The 18,637-nt window shown below is 41.4% G+C and overlaps 1 protein-coding gene across 9 annotated transcripts in view; it reads left to right on the top strand.

Moving 5' to 3' along the window:
- The window catches only part of PTBP3 (polypyrimidine tract binding protein 3), a 66,556-nt gene that overhangs the window by 7,936 nt on the left and 39,983 nt on the right, over positions 1 to 18,637 (top strand). The window contains exon 1 of one of the 9 annotated variants that reach the window (XM_068666310.1): positions 8,610 to 8,798. The exons of 7 other annotated variants lie outside the window; for them this stretch is intronic. Coding sequence is in view for 1 of the 2 variants with exons in the window: in XM_068666304.1 (XP_068522405.1) it covers positions 11,726 to 11,878 (153 nt within the window). In the remaining variant the exon portion in view is untranslated. Of the gene's footprint in view, positions 1 to 8,609; positions 8,799 to 11,710; positions 11,879 to 18,637 lie in introns of those variants that run through there. One more of the 9 variants, XM_068666304.1, reaches the window with a different exon arrangement.

The following is an 18,637-nucleotide window of genomic DNA, read 5'->3' as shown; positions in this document are numbered from 1 at the left end:
ATCCTACAATGTAAAACTGCTGATAAATGCTGCATCCTGGAATCCCCTTCTTGCATTCTTTTTTTCTGTTTTCAGGAGGAACTACGTTTAAAAATGAATTGTAAAAAGAGTGTGCTTTATATAGAAATTTGTAGAAGCCTTTTCTGGTTGTTTTTTGTGATCCTGCCAGTAGTGTTTTCCTTTTTCTCCATACCGCGTGTTGTTAGACTAATACCTTTGCAAAAAAAAAAAAAAAAAATCCACAGCTCATGCTTTATGACCATGTTTTTCTTTCTCCACTTTAGCCTATTTGCTATTATCTTTGCAATAGTTTGCTCTCTTAACATCTTCCATTTTCTGTCTTCAGTGTTTTCATACAGGTTTGTAACAGATCTTATAGCAGTTGATTTAAAGATTGGAATCATATTCTATCTTATATATTTTTAGATTCTATTCTGTACACCTGTTCCTTCTTTTATTGCCGAATCACGGAATGGTTTGGGTTGGAAAGGACCTTAAAGATCATCTAGTTCCAACCCCCTGCCATGGGAACAGAGCACATCCTATTTTTGCTCATGTGATACTCGAAGTCATAAGCCTCATGTTTTGTTTTGTTTGGTGTATTTCCTTCTGAATTTTAACCTTTAATAATAATATAAACTGGATTGTCAAGTAATGACACTTCTATACTTCGGAATTTCATGTAAAGGTTTTTTTTCTAACCAGGCTGAAAACAGCTTACTAGTGACTTAAGTAGGTTACTGGAGTTTTATCTCATGTAAACATCTTACGACTTGTACATAATAAAGTACAGCAAAACTATACATGATGTGACATTACACAGATATATTTGTGACTGAAAATTCTGAAGTTTAAGGCAAGTGACTTTATTACTGTACAGGATTTCATTCTACGCCGTGTTTGTGTATGGATGTGCCCACAATTGCTTATGTAGAATTAGGATGAAAATTTTAGTACAGATTGTGTTGTGTTGTGTTTGTTTTTTGAGAAAGAAATATGTTTGAAAGGAGCATAATGAAGTAATTTTCTCTTGAAATAGAAAGCCTGTGTTACCTTGTCAGGAAAAGCTTTATTTTCATCTTCACATATTTAAATGTTAAGCTAAGTAGGAGGCATAGATGTTTATCCTTATTGCTAGTAAAGTTTGTATTTAAACCATCAGAAAACAACATTACTGAAAATTACAAGCTGGTGATAGTGCCACAAAGAAGAGATGATGTGGTGGGTTTTTTTGTGTTTTTTTTTTTTGTTTTTTTTTGACACACAGCAGGTGCTCTGCTTCTGTGTTGTGATGCCTGTTTGGTCCCTGCGGCATCCAAAGCTGTGTACAGATTCTTGTTCTTCAGGATGAGTTTAAAGCCATCATACCATGTGAATATACTCCATACTTTAAAAATAAAAACGTGTCTTCTAGATTCTTTTAAAAACTTATCTCACTAATTTCACTGCTCTTTATAATTACATGTTCAAGGTTGCCCTTGCTGATAGTTTATTTTACTGCTTTGCTCTCCTTGATCCATTGCAAGTGTCTCAAGCAGTCTGAACATTATGCTTAAGAGGAAAGAACCTAGAGGAAAATATTATTTCCCTAGGTTCTTGCACTGCAGTATACCGTAAGTGAAAGGTTTGTGACCTTATAGCATCCTGACTTGTGGAGTCTGGTCATGAAGTCTGTTTGGAACTTAATTTAATTATCCTATTGCCCGTTGTAACAAATCTGTATCTTACTTTAAAATCTGAAGCAGTCAGTCTTTAGTGGGGGAGCAGTCTGTACATCCAGATGCAGATTTAATGTTACTGAAGACTCTTTTCTCTTTATTTCTGAAGGAAACATGGTCATAAAAGTCTGTGGAGCGTCACATTACTGTTCTGTTCAGGTGAACAGTAGTAAACTGTTACACTGATACCTACATCTGACTCACGCCAAGTTCTTCTGGGAACTCCTGTAATAATGTAGGTTGTAAGGCATTTCTACACCATGTCCTCATTCAGGTGTGGACTTCACAGAATTTCTAGGTTGGAAGAGACCTCAAGATCATCGAGTCCAACCTCTGACCTAACACTAACAGTCCCAAAAGCCAGACTTCTTTCTGGCTGACACAGCGGAAGGCTGTGCTGTCATTCAGTGAGACCTGGACAGGCTGGAGAGATGGGCAGGAAGAAACCAAATGAGATTTAATAAGAGCAAGTGTAGAGACCTGCACCTGGGAAGGAACAACTGCATGTATCAGTACAGGCTGGGGGACGACCTGCTGGAGAGGAGCTCTGAGGAGAAGGACCTGGGGGTCCTGGTGGATGACAGGTTGACCATGAGCCAGCAGTGTGCCCTGGTGGCCAAGAGGGCCAATGGGATCCTGGCGTGCATTAAAAGGAGCATGGCCAGCAGGTCAAGGGAGGTGATCCTCCCCCTCTACTCTGCCCTGCTCAGGCCTCACCTGGAGTACTGTGTCCAGTTCTGGGCTCCCCAGTACAAAAAAGACAGGAAAGAAAAGACTGGACTCTTTTATTTTCTCCTAGGAAGAGTCCAGTGGAGGGCCGCACAGCTGATACAGGGCCTGGAGCATCTTCGTTATGAGGAAAGGCTGAGAGATCTAGGTCTGTTCAGCCTGGAGAAGAGAAGACTGAGAGGGGATCTCCTCAGTGTATATAAATAGCTGAGGTGTGGGAGACAGAGGGATTTGGCCAACCTCTTCTCAGTGGTTTGTGGGGACAGGACAAGAGGCAATGGCCACAAGATGGAGCCCAGGCAGTTCCTCACCAACATGCGAAAGAACTTCTTCATGGTGAGGCTGATGGAGCACTGGGACAGGCTGCCCAGGGAGGCTGTGGAGTCTCCTTCTCTGGAGATATTCAAGGCCTGTCTGGACACCTACCTGGGCAGCCTGCTCTAAGGAACCTGCTTTGGTAGAAGGGTTGGACCCGATGATCTCTCCAGGCCCCTTCCAACCTCTTCAATTCTGTGATTCTGTGATGTTTAAATGGTGTAATTTATAACTTTTCTCTTTTTCCGCTCTTGCATTTGTGCAAGCTTGGTGGGCCTTACATTTTAGTATGCTTATTTCACAGACTCTAGAATCATTGGTATTAGTGATGCTTGTTTAGCAGTTCTCCTAGTGTACAACCCAGATACCTTATTGTTTTGATGGAGTAGCAGGTGTGTTCTTGTCTTTATGTGGGAAGGCAGCTCAAGAAATTTGAGATGTTCACTGAAATGAATGTTGTTCAGTTGTTTTAAGTGTGAGTAGGCAATACTAGTGTACTGGGAAAGGGAAAAGCTTGAATTTGGAAGATGTAAGTTGTTCTGAGCTTCAGATTAATCATTTTCAAATGGACATACTCCATTATAATTGCTCATAAATTACTCTTAAAATGGAAATCAAGTGCACAACATTTATTTTATCATATAAATTAAATCTGTCAGGGAGCAGAGAGGAAACTTGTATAAAAAACTGATCTGCAGATCACTTCATTACCTTCATTACGTTAATAGTTTTGGGACTCCTTCAATTTGATCGGGTGTTGAGTTGTTTGGACCCTTTTCTGCTTCTGATGTGTTTTCTTACATCCCCAATATCAGCTAATAATGACTTTTAAAAGAGTCATGAATCACTTCCTGAGACTGTGCAATGCTGCTCTCTGTAGAGTTCAGAAAATAGTAAGTAGTATTTCTTTTCTTGCCTTCAGGTCAGTAACACTGGTAGAGCACTACTGAATTCTGCCCACTCTGCTAGGAGCAAATTGATATGTTGGTATGTTGAAAGTTGATATGCTCCTAGTTTACTTTGCATTTCACAGTATTTAAACAATCCTTTTACAGCAGTTCAGAAATCAGCAGGAAACAGCCAAGCATGTCATACTATTGAAGGCCACAAAAAGTAAAACGAAAATTAAGCTTGACTGCCTTCTCGCACTAGGTGTGAGAGTACTGGGAAGGGGAGGCAGTGGTAATAACATATTAATCCAGTTGTGGTGCTGGTAGGTTTTGTCATATCTGTGCCACAAGTCGTGGAATAAAAGGCAAATTATTATTTCTCTTACAGAAGTGAAAACAAATGAAATGGTTCTGTAGAATAACCTACTGTTTTCCTGCTCCCGCACTTACACAACTTTGCAGACCTTAACAGGTAGTGAATTCTGTGTTTGCATCATAATATAAAGCACAGGTATATACTGTGTTGTATTTCCAGCTTTAGCACACCCTGAAAACTTAGGTTTCTGTTTAATCTGTCAGGCAACCTTGTCCAGGAGCACTGGGGATTATAAAATTCTTGTGTTAGTAGTCTAATGTAGAGCTCTCTTAATTTGAGCTCAAAATAACATGGTAAATCTATTTTGCTTGATATTTTGACTTGGGAAGCTATACAGTTCTCTGAAAACCTCTAACTCTTTTCATGTGCATTTATGTTTGAGCTCAGGACAGAGTCCCCTGGGTTGTCGTGTGGGATATCCTTGCTGTGGAGAGGACAGTGTGAGTTTTCTTTCCTGGGGATGCATCCTGGGCCTACAGTCTGACAAATTCTCATTTTTGTACATAAGTAATCAATTATTTTTTTAAATTGTTATATTGGGCACTTTGACAGAGCATTCGTGCCTTTAGAATGCTAGAAAGAATTCAGTTTATAAGAGTTCTGCTTGAGGGCAGTAATTATTGATAGTTTATAATCATTGAAAATTGGTAGTGCTTGTAAAAAAAAAAAAAAGTTTTCTTTCCCATTCAAAAACTCCGTTGTATGTTGAAATTCTGCAAAAAGCCTTCACAATTCATCCTCAAGTAGTCTCATGTCACTGGAGTGCTTGTGAGCTTGCAGTGAAGGAGTACTGCAAGAATTTTTAAGTGAGAATTACAAAATGCATTAAGTTTGAAGTGTAACCACCTCAAGTGTAGTTCAAAGGAAGCAGGACTGTCCTGTGGTGGCCTGCTATTGTAGTGATGTGCATAGGGGTTAAAGGTGATTAGAAACTACTCTTTTTTAAAGTAGTTGTGATTTTCCTTATGCAGATTTCTTGCAGTTCCAGTGCCTGTGCTGCATAGTTTCTCCTGCTCACGTGTCTGCGAGCCGCAGTTACCGTATGACTGGGCCTGCGGAGCTGACATCACTTGAGTAATTAGGGTGATGTTGGATGCCCTCGGTTTGAACTTCCTTATGTTGCCTCACAGTTGTTAGGGATAGGACTTTTGTTAGATAAAGCACCATCTAGTGCGGAGGGGCGGGGGAGCTTCATCGTTAAAAACAGCCAAGCTAAACTTGCATAAACTTGCATTGGAATATTTGCCCAGTGACCCACTGCGACAGTCAGTGAGTAACAGCTTGCAGATGTCTACCAGCCACAAAAGGTTAAAAATAGATTAAAATCTGGAGGATGCTCTCCCCCTGTAAATGTGACCCACCCCATACTGAAGGGAAGGGGTACAGAGAGGTGCAGGGAGGACCTCTGTGGACACCTGACATCAGACCTCCACAGCTGGAACCAGCAACACTCAGCATCCTGCTCCTGACACCCGCTGCTCCTTTCAGCGGGGATGATGAGCTACAGAGAAATGCTGTTCTGTAACTTTGCAACGTTCCTCGCATTAATCAGCACTCTTTCACAGAGGGAATAAAAAGTTATATTCCTCCACGTGAACCGTATTATTGCCTACTAATTAATGCTGGTGTTTGGTCTGTCCTGACATAACCCGTGCCATTAATAAAGAGGAAAAAAAAAAGCTGGTGTCAGAAGTGGGATTTCTGTGAGACGAGGATTGTACAGCAGTAGTGCTGTAGGAACACTGACGGTGCTGAGGCTGCCCACAGCTGCCAGGTTAGTTCTCCCAGTGTCGTCTGGTGGAGCCAGGGATGTGTGTGGTGCTCAGAGGCAGGGGTATGGCAGGGAGTGCACCGAGTACACCCACCTGAGCTGTGCTACTCGTGTGTAACAACACCAGCAGCTATTCAGCGTGATGGTGCCAGTACCAGCTGTATCTTCACACTGCCTTCTCTGTGGGGTGGGTGGCATTTCAATAGTGCACATAAAATAGCAGTAACATTTTTGAAACACATTAAAATTATAAAAATTATTTTTTTTTCCCTTCCTTGGTGTGTTTTTTTTATTGAGCAACTGTGAGGATACAACTAATCTTCCTGAGACTGTTTGGGCTGTTCTTGGGACTGTCTACTGTGATTCCTGGGGGGGGGATGATTAGGAGCCTGGGGGTTGTTGTTACTTAAGTAGCAGTTTGAAGAAATGGGAGTCAAGGTTGTCTGAACAGTATATCTTAACTACTCCTCTCTTAACATTCACGTGAGGAGGTTGTTCCATGCTGCAGGTGCTGCCAGACTGGGAGAAAGGCTGAAAAGTCACAAAAAAAATGGTGATAGCAGAAACTGAAACTGTGTTACTCTAAAAGAGTGATCCCACTGCCCTGGGGAGCCTGTCCCAGTGCCCGACCCCCTCTGGGTGCAGACCCTTTCCCTAACCCCCAGCCTGACCCTCCCCTGTCCCAGCTCCATGCCGTCCCCTCGGGTCCTGTCACTGTCCCCAGAGAGCAGAGCTCAGCGCCTGCCCCTCCGCTCCCCTCCTGAGGCAGCTGCAGGCCGCCATCAGGCCTCCCCTTGGCCTCCTCCAGGCTGAACACATCAAGGGGCCTCAGCCGCTCCTCATAAATCTCTTCCAGACCTTTCACCATCTTTGTAGCCCTCCTTAGGAAGCTCTCTGATAGTTTTTTGTCCTTCCCGGATTGCAGGAATGTGAGGCTGCACCAGAGCAGAGCAGGACAGTGTTTTTCCTCACCCAGCTGGCAGTGCTGTTCCTGAGGCACCTCAGGGTCTGGTCCGCCCTGTTAGCCCCTAGGGCACACTGTGGAGTCAGGCCAAACTTGCCATCAACCACAGAACTTCCATATCCCTTTCCACAGATATGTTATAGGTCACAGACTCATATCATAGAAGTATTGAATGCCTCAGGTTAGAAGGGTTAAATATCACCCAGCTCCAACACCCCTGCTGTGGGCATGGGTGCCACCCACTTGATCAGGCTGCAAGCCTGGCCTTGAGCACTTCCAGGGATGGGGCATCCACAGCTTCTCTGGACAGCCTTTCTAGGACTTCACCACCATCGTGAGTGAAGGATTTCCTTCTAACATCTAATCTAAATCTCCCCTCTTTTGGTTTAAAACAATTCCTCCTTGTGCTGTTGTTATATGCCTAAGCAAAGAGTTGCTCTCTGTCATTTCTATAAGCCCCCTTTAAGTATTGAAAAGCCGCAGTGCAGTCACCCTGCAACCTCCTCTGGGGAGCAGAACATCCCCAGCTCTCTGTTTTTCTTCGTAGGAGACATGTTACCTCCATCAGTGCCAACTGCAACACTGATGAGATTATCAAAACAGCAGGAATTCAATCTGTCCCTTAAATGATCTTATCCCTTGACTTTATACTTCTGCACTATTTATTTGAAGCCGTTTGCCCTTAGCAGCCTTACCTGGCTGGTGTGAAAACCCGACAGGGGCAGGAGATAAACCATAGACTGTAACGGTCTGAATGAGGTAACAACATCCCCCAGTGCTGCTGAATTCGTGTGCTACAACTACGACATGAGCTTAAAGCAATAAATAAATAAATGCTGCCTGGTGTGCAGCCATTGATACAACTAATGTGTTTTTATTAATTTCTATGGCCACTGAGTGTAAACTGCAGGTCCTTATCCCTGGATGGGGCACAATACCTCTGTAGCTACCTGCCACGAGGATGGAGGCATAGTTCCAGTGTCTGAAATGTGCTGTATGCACCAGCGGGGTCGAGTCAGTGCAGTGGGTTTTCAAAGGACATATGGGGAGGGAGACAGGAATAGTCCTTGGATTCTGGAGCCAAAGCTACTGTGGACATGAGGAAAACTGTATCCGAACAGGAAAAGAAGCATGAGTGCCCTTTGCACTGGTTAAATTGTTGACAGGTTGGAGTCCCACCCAGCAGGCGATAGAAGCGTATGAGGGTGAAGTATAATCAAATGAGGATGTGGAAGTCAAAGCCACAAGACAAGCTGGTGGTATGATATTACTGAAGAAATGGCACAGGTGAAGCATCTGTATTGATGCTTGGGTGGTTGCTGATGCCCTCTGGAGCCGTTTCACTTGAGACTGCTCACCGTGTAGCCCCGAGTATGTATAGAATATGCAGCTGAAGTGTGTCCTCAAGAGAGACACTCTGTTGGGAGTCCAAACGCTCATGCCTTGTTCTACCTCCTCGTTTACCCCATCGTCATACCATTGTTGGGAGTACTTACAATATGAGTTATTGTTGCTCTAGTCCTGTATGTAAAATTCTGGAGACTGTTGCAGGTGATGTCATTTATGATACAAGTAAGTAAACCTCACACTGCATATTGTCAGAATAGTAAGAGTTACTAAGGTGTCAAGCAGGGGTGAAAGTGAAACATAGAATCATAGAATCATAGAATATCCTGAGTTGGAAGGGACCCTTAAGGATCATCAAGTCCAACTCTTGACACCGCACAGGTCTACCCAAAAGTTCAGACCATGTGACTAAGTGCACAGTCCAATCTCTTCTTAAATTCAGTCAGGCTCGGTGCAGTGACCACTTCCCTGGGGAGCCTGTTCCAGTGTGCAACCACTCTCTCTGTGAAGAACCCCCTCCTGATGTCAAGCCTAAACTTCCCCTGCCTCAGCTTAACCCCGTTCCCGCGGGTCCTGTCGCTGGTGTTAATGGAGAAAAGGTCTCCTGCCTCTCGACACCCCCTTACGAGGAATGCCTTGGTCTACTGAGCTGGTGCCACCCAAGTAACTACGGTGATCTTGGAGGCCTGTAAGTATGACCTTTGTTGTGTTGCTGTGTAGTTGTTAGGGAAGTCCATAAGTTTGGATAAAACAGGCAGGTATTAAAGAAAAAAAAAAGTAACATAAATGTTTAGAATTGGTAGAAATAGCAAAACCAAAATGATAACAACAATATTTGGCAAGCAACTACACTGCACAGACAGCAGCTCAGAGTTGTCCACCAACTGATAAAGAACAATAAGAACAATCTGTAAGATGCCATTTGCCTCTTAAATGTCTCACCTACCTCAGCCTGGAAGGGAGAGGCAGACGTGTGCCCTGAGGGATACCTGGCATTGGAGGACCTCCAGGGAGACCAGGGGTCAAGCTCATGTGTCTGTAGCTTGCACACTCGTCTCTGCACCTTATGACTTCTGACATCCACTGCTCCTTTCAGCAAGGAAGGGCTAAGTGAGGAATAAAGCATTTTTCTGTGACCTTGTAACGTTCTTTGCATTAATAATCGTTCTTTCACAGAGGGGTAAAAAGACAAATTATTGACACGAGTCCAGTTATTGTATACTAAATAATGTGTTTAGTCTGTCCTGGTCTAAATCATGGCGTCACAGAACTTTGAAGTGCATGTTTTATGAAGCTACAATTGTTACCAGTTTGCTCGCAGCTCTTGTTATCATCTGCATTTTTTAAGGTTTCATTCTTGATAAACATTTTGAAGACTGTGTTAGTGTTCTGAGGAGGGATAAGTATGTTTTTCCCATATATCACTGCTGTGAAAAACAACCTGGCATTTGTTAAAATGATCATGTACAATTATTGCTGGCTTGAAATTGCATTTTATGAAAATAATGAGAAATATACAAGCATTACTGCAAACAGACAAAACATTGTCTTTAAACATGTGTGTATCTTTGTGTCCTATAGTCCCGAAATCCCATTCACAAGGTCAAAAACAATTAGTAATGCTTCAGGAATGTCTGTCCTAAAAATGCAAAGGTTTGTTACCTGGAGCTTTGTTAGAAGATTTTTGCAGCCTTTATCTGTAGGCTGACTACCGTAGGTTTTGGGAAAGAAGTCTTGAAGTCAGTGAATACTGCTGTTGGCAGGAGTTATTTGATTACTAGTACTAGTTTCTCCTTAAGAGGAAGTTTGATTGACATTCTAAATGGGTTAATTTAAAATGTCTAACTTAAATGATGATTAGAGTTTTTATGCCAAGATTCCCTGTCCACAGCTGAAGTGCTTTAAATAGGATTGCTATTTTACTTCCTCTTTTACATAGATGTTGATTTCTGTTGCATGGTGTAAGTTGTAGCTGTGAAGGATACATTCTACGCACTTTTACTGTGTTTAAGATGTTTCTCTCTCAAACATTTAGTCTTGCTTTTGGATACCTGTCATGGCTTTTCCTGGTACAGTCAGCATGTGTATTTGTCTGTTTGTGTGGTTCTGGGAGCGTGTTTTGAGGAAATACAGTTGTATGCTTGTTCCTTCCCAAAGTCTTTCCCAGACACACCTCTCAGTGAGTGTCAGAGGCGAGGTTCTGGGCTGTGTGAACTTTTGGACTGACCTGATACGTTCATTCTCACACTCTTCGTTTACACAGGAATAGGAATGCTGTTAAAGTGGACAAATGCTTTAATTTTTAAATAGCTGTTAGTTAAATAACAACTTTCTAATCTGTTGAATATTTGTGCACCAAACTGAATTTGCATTAGCAGATCTTCTTCCAAGAGTATTTTTTTCTTAACTCATTCACTCAATCTCTGCTCTTGATAGAGACTGTCTAATTCTGGGATTACTTGCTAGCTTTGGCTAACGTGACATACACATGCATAGAAGTATATAAAACATGGAAAGAGTATCAGCACATCTGAAGTTGAGGCTGGCACAAATAAGTTACTCTACAGTTGGAAAATGTGGGGAGTGTTAATGTGAAAGACTGAGCTGGCAAGTAAACGTGTGCACGTAAGCAAAGTTGTGGATTCAGAACCCAGTGTAGATACACCACTTCGAGAGTCAGGCTTGATATCACACAGATCACACAGAATCGTCTAGGTTGGAAGAGACCTTCAAGATCACCCAGTCCAACCTCTGACCTAACACTAACAGTCCTCCACTAAACCATATCCCTAAGCTCTACATCTAAACGTCTTTTAAAGACCTCCAGGGATGGTGACTCCACCACTTCCCTAGGCAGCCCGTTCCAATGTCTTAACAACCCTCTCGGTAAAGTTCTTCCTAACATCCAACCTAAAACTCCCCTGGCGCAACTTAAGCCCATTCCCCCTCATCCTGTCACCAGGAACGTGGGAGAACAGACCAACCCCCACCTCGCTACAGCCTCCTTTGAGGTATCTGTAAAGAGCACTCAGGTCGCCCCTGAGCCTCTTCTTCTCCAGGCTGAACAAGCCCAGCTCCCTCAGCTGCTCCTCGTAGGACTTGTTCTCCAGGCCCCTCACCAGCTTCATCGCCCTTCTCTGGACTCGCTCGAGCACCTCCATGTCCTTCTTGTAGCGAGGGGCCCAAAAGTAGTGAGGGACTCAACCTTGTCATTCCCAGCCTCAAGTTCTGCAACATGAAAACTCTCTCTGATATAGAGAGCCACACCACCACCCCTCCTGTGCTGCCTGTTACTTCTGAACAGCCTGGGAAGCTTTCTGGCAATGTCCCTGACCCTGGCCCCAGGGAGGCAGCAGACTTCCCTACGGGCAGGGCCAGGCCGACAAATAGGGCCCTCTCTTCCTCTGAGAAGGGAGGTGCCCACAACAGTCACCCTTCTTTCTGTCCTGGTGGAGGCAGTCCTGAGGCGTGGAGTCGACTTCCTCACCCTAGGCAGCCTCCTGGGCAGACTTTCTACCTCATCCTCACCCACGGGTCTCTCAAGCTCCAGGGCCTCAAATCTGTTTCGTAAGGGCACCTGGGAAGGTGGGGCTGGTGCGGGGGGCATCGCCTGCGATGTGGAGCAGGGACCTGTCTCCATTCCTCCTCAACTCCCAGGTCCCCTCCTTCTGCCTGATGATAAGTGTGAAGCCTGTATCTGTGGCAGTGATAGTTTCCTCCTGTAAAAGTCATAGCGGAAAAGGACACGGAAGCTTTTATAATGTTGAGGTAAGGCAGGCTGTGAGAGGCTGAAACCTGGTATTAGCTTTTCTGGTTACATCTCTGTAACATCACAATGTCTTGTAAATAGTTGTATGGCGCTAGTATTCCTGTGAATAAAAAAACAGTTTTAGCAGGAGAAAAGCAGGAGAATCATTGTGTGATTCTAACAGGAGTCTCTCATTAAGGAATGATTAGAAGTAGGCAAGTAAATGATGCAAGTATTGCAGTTCTTAAACTTTCCTTTTGGAAGAAAAATATAAGAATAATATTGATTGCAAATATCTCTTGCTAAGTGAAAAATAGATGTCAGTTTCTGATCTTCAGTATATAACTACTCTCTGTCTCAAATATGGACTATATTACCTACTTTTTTACCTCTTCTGTTATTAAATCATAAGCAATATAAACAAAACTGCCTTCTCTTTGCATGGCTGTTTACTCTGGCCTTTGCAGCACATCAGTAATCTCAATATGCTTTCAACAAGACCTTTTAACACTTTTACTGATGCCAACAGAGTGAAGTCTTGTTCAAACCTCTTCTCTGTTTCCCTGACCTCCCAGATGCAGCTCATCTGAACATAGAGTAAAGTGATTGTTGCTTATAGGAGGAGGAAACTAGCTTGTTTTAATTAAAATAAATAAATAAATAAAAATGTGCTTTCCAGGTATGCAGGTTGAATTGATTCCCTTTTAGCAAGACAGGATAGAAGAGAGGGAAAGCAAAGATTCAATGATCTGCTTATTTACCTTTGTGGCAATAAGCCGTTAATTCAGCTAGGATGTGCCATGAAACCACGCCATCAGGTTTGCAGACACAGCTCTGTGATTCTACAGAGATGATCGAGTGTTGTTTTTTGTTCCAGTTGAGCCTGTCCATTTGGCTCACGGTGGGAAAGTGGGATGGAGTGTGTGGGAAGAAGAGCCTAAGCTGATATTCTGTTGAAGATGTTACATCAGAAAATTCAGCTGCAGTGTCAGTATGGATAAATTTCTGTTATTTGAGTTAATTGTTAGGTTTCTGTTCAATTACCGATCTCAGCTACATCTTAATTTGGTCAGGTCAGATGTCTTACAAGTTTTTTGAGCATATAGGATAATATTATTATTAGATATAAATTTTCTTGGTATATACACATAGTATTTACAACATGTTTTAAAGACCAGATTCTTCTGTTAAATGAGCAGAATCTACTAGTATGCCTTCTCCCACTCTCTGTCCTAAAACCTGAAAGCAGCAATTCACTTTTTTAAGAAAGTATTTTAACCAGTAGCCAAATTGTACTCCTTCATGCTGGAGACAACATAGGCAAGCTGTTTTTAGAAAAGAGAAAAAGCACACAGTATTATGGTTATGTTTTGAAAATTGAATTTTTGTGCTTAGTTGAAATAATGATTGAGTTGCTGTCAATTTAAGAAGCACTTTTCATTACTGGGCCCTTGCATATTGCTAGACAATGGCGTGCAAGGAGTCAAGGAAATAAGGCTTGCAAGGAGTCAAGCAGACAAAATGACTCTTCCATTCTTCCTGAGCTTGTTACTTAATGAAAGCTTATGGTTCTTATACCTAGCATGTATTTAGTAGCCTTTTTATTTTAGGGAGAAGGGAAAAACTGAATTCTTAGAATATGTTCTACAATGACAAGTAGAGAAGGAATGCTTAGGTCATAGTTAGGGCAGGAGGACGAGTTTACCTTTCAGAGTTTACTTTTTTTTCACTTTTTCTGTTATTGTATTTGTTGAGTACCAGTAATGATAGAAAAAATGTTCAGTTAAATGTAACACGAACAATTTAAAAAGCAAGTACCTCCGTTTCTCTGGTTTCTGCAACTATAGTCAGGGATAAACATGGCTATTGAATGGCTGTGGTGAAACTGACTGTATCCAAAAAGCTAAAGATGTTTAAAGTATGACTTCAGGGTTTTAATTGGCAAAGTTAATTTTTCTTTTTTTTTTTTTCACCCCCTGTATATAAAATCAAAATACTTGTTGTTTTGGTTTTGGGGTTTCTTAATTGTTTTATAGTCCAAGTCTGGCAATGTTTTATACCTCAAAGAGTGTTGCATCCCAAAGACAAGGAGTTGGTTTGGTAATGGAGTAGTACCTTATGCCCATATTGCAGTCCACAACTTCTACAGAGTAGGTGTGTTTTATCATTTAGGACAGTTAAACTGTGGCGAGGCAAATTTCCTAAAATGGAAAGATCTTCACCTGCTTTGCCAGGTAGCTATGGAAGCAGAAATTGGTGTTGAGTACGCTTGCCAAGACAGATGACCTGAGGTCATCCAAAAACAGTTGGATCCTTCATTTTCATCCTTGTACTTTAAGACGTGTCCCTGGTTTCAAATGATTTCAAGATAGCAGGTTGTCACTACAGCTTGTGGTTTCTCTGACTTTGTGCATTTGTGAGAGTGTTGGTTAAACTGCAAGATACACAGTTGTTGAGTCTTGTGTTAATAAGATATGACCATGGACATACACCAGAATTGGATGATTCACTCAAAATCATTTTCCTCTCCCAGTGCTTAGTTTCCTCTTTTCCTGAGTTAAATCTGGATGAACTGTTTCTCTGCTTTGTCCAGAGACTGAATAATACATACTATTTATAATTCCTTCGTGTAAAATACAATTAGTGCTTTCCATGCAAAGCTTACAGGCTTGGTTTTTTTTTTTTTTTTTTTTTTTTTACTTCTGGAGCTCTAGCCATTGACCGAGATGCACTGGGATTTTTTAGTTAGGATTTTTCGACAAGTTTTTTTTTTTTTTTTTTTTTTCTAATCATAGTGCTGTTATTAGTAATTTTGCTGTCAGGTATGAGTACAGTTTAGAACCCAGGCACAGTACTGCCACTTTCTCTGCATATTGGTTTGGTTTTGCGTGAAGATATCAAAAGACATTGCAGAATACACGTCTTTACATATTAAACTTGATTTCAACTCAATAGTAGCATTATTTGTATACATGTAAGAATAAATTAAAAAAAATAAAATTTTGAGAATTAACTTCTGGAAACCTGGCAAGCAGATTCTAAGATGTGGTGTTGGCAGCCTCACCCAAATATTGTAAGTAGGCAGGCACACTGAAATAGAATGGCAAATGGAAGAAAAATCTTAAATTTTTAGCACTAAGAAGCCATAACTGTATTTGCAATGATTTGGGAAACAAAGACGTGTTTCATGTTGATGGCTGGAATTTTGTTACAATTTGAAATTATTTTTCTGTCTCATAGAGCACAAACCACAAGTTAGAGATAATAGAAGTAGACGGCAGCTGAAGCTTTGTTGCAGGTTGCTTACTTCATCTGATGTGCAGTGCATCCCACTGTCACTAACACCCATGTTGTTTTCAAAGGGAGCTCTTCGGTTGTTGTGGCTGCCCCATCCAGCTCAAGGCCAGGCTGGATGGGGCTTTGGGCAACCTGGTCTGGTGGGAGGTGTCCCTGCCCATGGCAGGGGGGTAGAATGAGATGGGCTTTGAGGTCCCTCCCAGCCCAAACCATTCTGTGACTGTGATGATAATAATTGCATTCAGGACTGACACAGTAACTGATGTTACAGCCTCAAAGTTTATTAGTGTTTTGTTTGTTTTTTTTTTTCCAGCCAAAACTAGAAAAGGGAATACTTATACTCACTACATATATACTTGATTTTTAAAAGCTGTTTACAATTCTCTTAGTTTTGATACTTATGCAGTATTAGAAAGCTTACTAAGGGAGTTTTCTGTTTCCTAAGAATTCCAAGATTTCATGCTTTGTCATTGTGATACTTTGACAGGGATTTCTTTTCCAGAAAAGCCCATGGAAAATCGAGCAGCACTGCAAATGTGACAAGTTCATCCAGACCTTAGTTTTAAAAAATAAAATTTTGAATACATGAGTAAAATTTTGATTGCTGCCTGTTGCAAGTTTCCAGATTATTTTTGTTTGTAAGTTACAGTAGCACACTGAGTGTAAATGCTTTTAAAGATTAAAGACGTTCCATGGTGTAAAATCCAAAATCAGTTTTGTGCCTGTGTCAGGATGTGTGTTTCTTAAACATTTAGCTGACATGTTGCAGTACTGGCAGTCTGAGCAGCACTTCTTCGAGGTTGATTTGACAGCAGCATCCCCAAGGTGCTTTACAGTGCATGAATAATTTGACAGTGCCGTGTAGTCTAATCTGTTAATCACACGAGCTCCGGTTTCCTGGTTAGAGGAGGAAAATTAAAGGCACGTGGAAGAGTGGAGGCCCTACTATTTCAGCCCACCGCCCGCTACCTGTTGTCAGCCAGGGATGTCTCTTACAGCCAGGGCTGTTGCCAGGACTTCTGGCTGGGGTCTTCGTGCTTAGAGGGTAACAGCATGCTTCGTGAAACCTTGGTAAGGGTCCTTGATCTGTTTGTCTCTTGGAAGCTCTGTTGTCAGCTTTCAAGGCTGAAAGTAGTCATTGCTACCTGAAATAACCCGTGTCTTTTCTAGACACAGAGGATGCAGTAGGCTCTTGTTTGATCGTGTTTTTTTTTTCCCTCAGTGAGTGTCTCATTTCTGTAAAGGAGCAGACACATGCAGAGCACCACCACCCGCCGACTCCCCCCGCTGTGGGTCCGGACAGCGCTGTGCAGCCTCCTGCACCCAGCAGGGTAGGAGATGGCCCACCTGGTGCTTCCTCTCCCAGCAGCTCTCCCTGACCTGCTGCCTGCTGCACTGATCATAAAACTGAGACTTAGAGCACTCCACTGTGGTACACTTTGGCTTTGTCTTGTTGAAAACAGCTGATCTGTTTGGATCTGTGGGGTAATTCTTGTATCTTTCTATGTCACGCAGTAAAGTCACGTACATATAATTTTAAGGTGAGTTGGTAATGCGGCAGAGAAGGTAAATAGTCGAGGCACATAACAGGCAGTAAGTGTTTTACATGCTTTTTGCTACCTGCCCCCCTCTGTCCCCTCCCGTCCTCCCCAGCAGGGAGGATGAATCCTGTAGCTGGTGTAAAGTTTGTCTCCTTCTCCATATTCCTGCTTCTGATGTGAACAACAAACATGTATATTCTGGAGAAAAACTTTGCAATCTGTATCTGGAATGTGATCATTACCATTGTAATAAGCATTTATATGGTTTTTAAAAATGTATTGACTTTGGATTTCTTCTTTTAAAACTGATGCATCAATCTTAAAAGGAATGGTCTATGGACTAAATTGAGAAATACCTCTTCAAAAGAGCAGTACAAAGGTTTGTGCATATGTGTACAGTCAGTTTTATTACTAATCACTTTGTTTTCTATCTGTTTTGTAGAAAAATAGTGAAAGGGTTCCACGATACTACTATCCCATTACCCAGATTTGTAGAAGTTAAGATGGGGTGACGAGACAGTTTTCAAAACTGTTTTCTCTGCAGTTCTTGAAAGTGCTGAATTTGAAATTGCAGTTAAATACTTAGTGCAGTATATTTAGGTCTGTACTGTATTTTCGATTTCAGTGCAGCATCTGCCATTAGGAACAGTTTATTAAAGCTATTTTTGTGTAATGGCAACTTCATATTTTAGTAATTGTTCCAATCATGATTAGAAAAGATACTGGAGATTGTGTAACACCATACATTGTCTCAGCTTTAATAACTGTTTATTACTCGATTTGTTGTTCTGAGAAGAAGCCTTTGTCTTTTTGTTAATGAAATCAACAAGCCTAATACTTGAGTCATTTTTTTTCCTTTTTCCTTTTTTTTTTTTCTTTTTTAAATTACCATTCCATGACTTTAAAAAAGTACAATGTATCTTGTTACTGGTGTAGCAGGGAGCTTCAATAATTGATAGCAGAGACAGCAGAGCTGGCTGTATTGCTAGCAGAGCATTCAAGCCTACAGAAGAGCATCTATCTGTGCTAAAACAACATTCTTCAGGGGTGACTGATGATCAGCCTGTTGAGCCAATGTGTTTGCGAGGGATCTTTTGCATTGGACGAAGGAAGGTTTGCATTTTTATGATCATTGCCTGTAATTTTCTTTTGTCTCATCACATTGAGGTGCTTTGTCTGTATAAGGTTCGCTTGTTTTTTTTACTTCTGTATTTTTTTTTTAATTTATTTTTAATGCAGATGATCTTACCTTGTAATTTGTTAGTTCAACTCTACTTTCTTTGAAACTTTTTTTTTGGTGTGTGTTTTGTTTTTGTTTTTCATCAGAGGCATTGTACTTTGTACTTCACATTAAATTTTCAGTTCAGAAGTAGAATTTCCAATTTCCACCTCTGCTGTTGCAAACATAGTCTGTGGAAGAAAGAATAAAGAAATATGGCAGGTGTTTAGAAAGCTTATTGTAGAAGTGGAAAATAATGGCAATTTTCATGTTTCTTCACGACCCCTAGCTCTTTTTTTGTCAATCAGATTGTGTAAAAGTTAGTAAGACACGCCTTAGAACTTCATTTTAAGTTAACAACAGTTTGTCACTAGCATAACTTGAAAATGCCATGTGTCAAAATGTACCCTTTTTGGAACAGAAATTCTTCTGTTTCCAAGTAGAATCTTGGAGAAAAAGTATCAAAACTGCAATTTATATGCACGTAAAAAGGTGCTTTTTGAAAGAGTTATTATTTTATTGGGCCACCTTTTTTTTTGTTGTTCTACCTATTTCATAGTAGAAAGCTATGATCATATTCTTCTACTTTTTGACTTAGAAATAGAAGGACTCTAGCGGTTTTCTAGGAAAAACAGTTTTCTTTCAGATGAAATAGAAGTTGGTCTGAAATTATGCCATTTGTAATAAACTGAACTGTGCTGGAAAATTTGTGATTGTGAGAA

The sequence above is a fragment of the Anas acuta genome, chromosome Z, assembly GCF_963932015.1.
Source record: "Anas acuta chromosome Z, bAnaAcu1.1, whole genome shotgun sequence".
Taxonomy (NCBI): Eukaryota; Metazoa; Chordata; class Aves; order Anseriformes; family Anatidae; genus Anas; species Anas acuta.
This window is presented reverse-complemented; position numbering and strand designations above follow the sequence as displayed.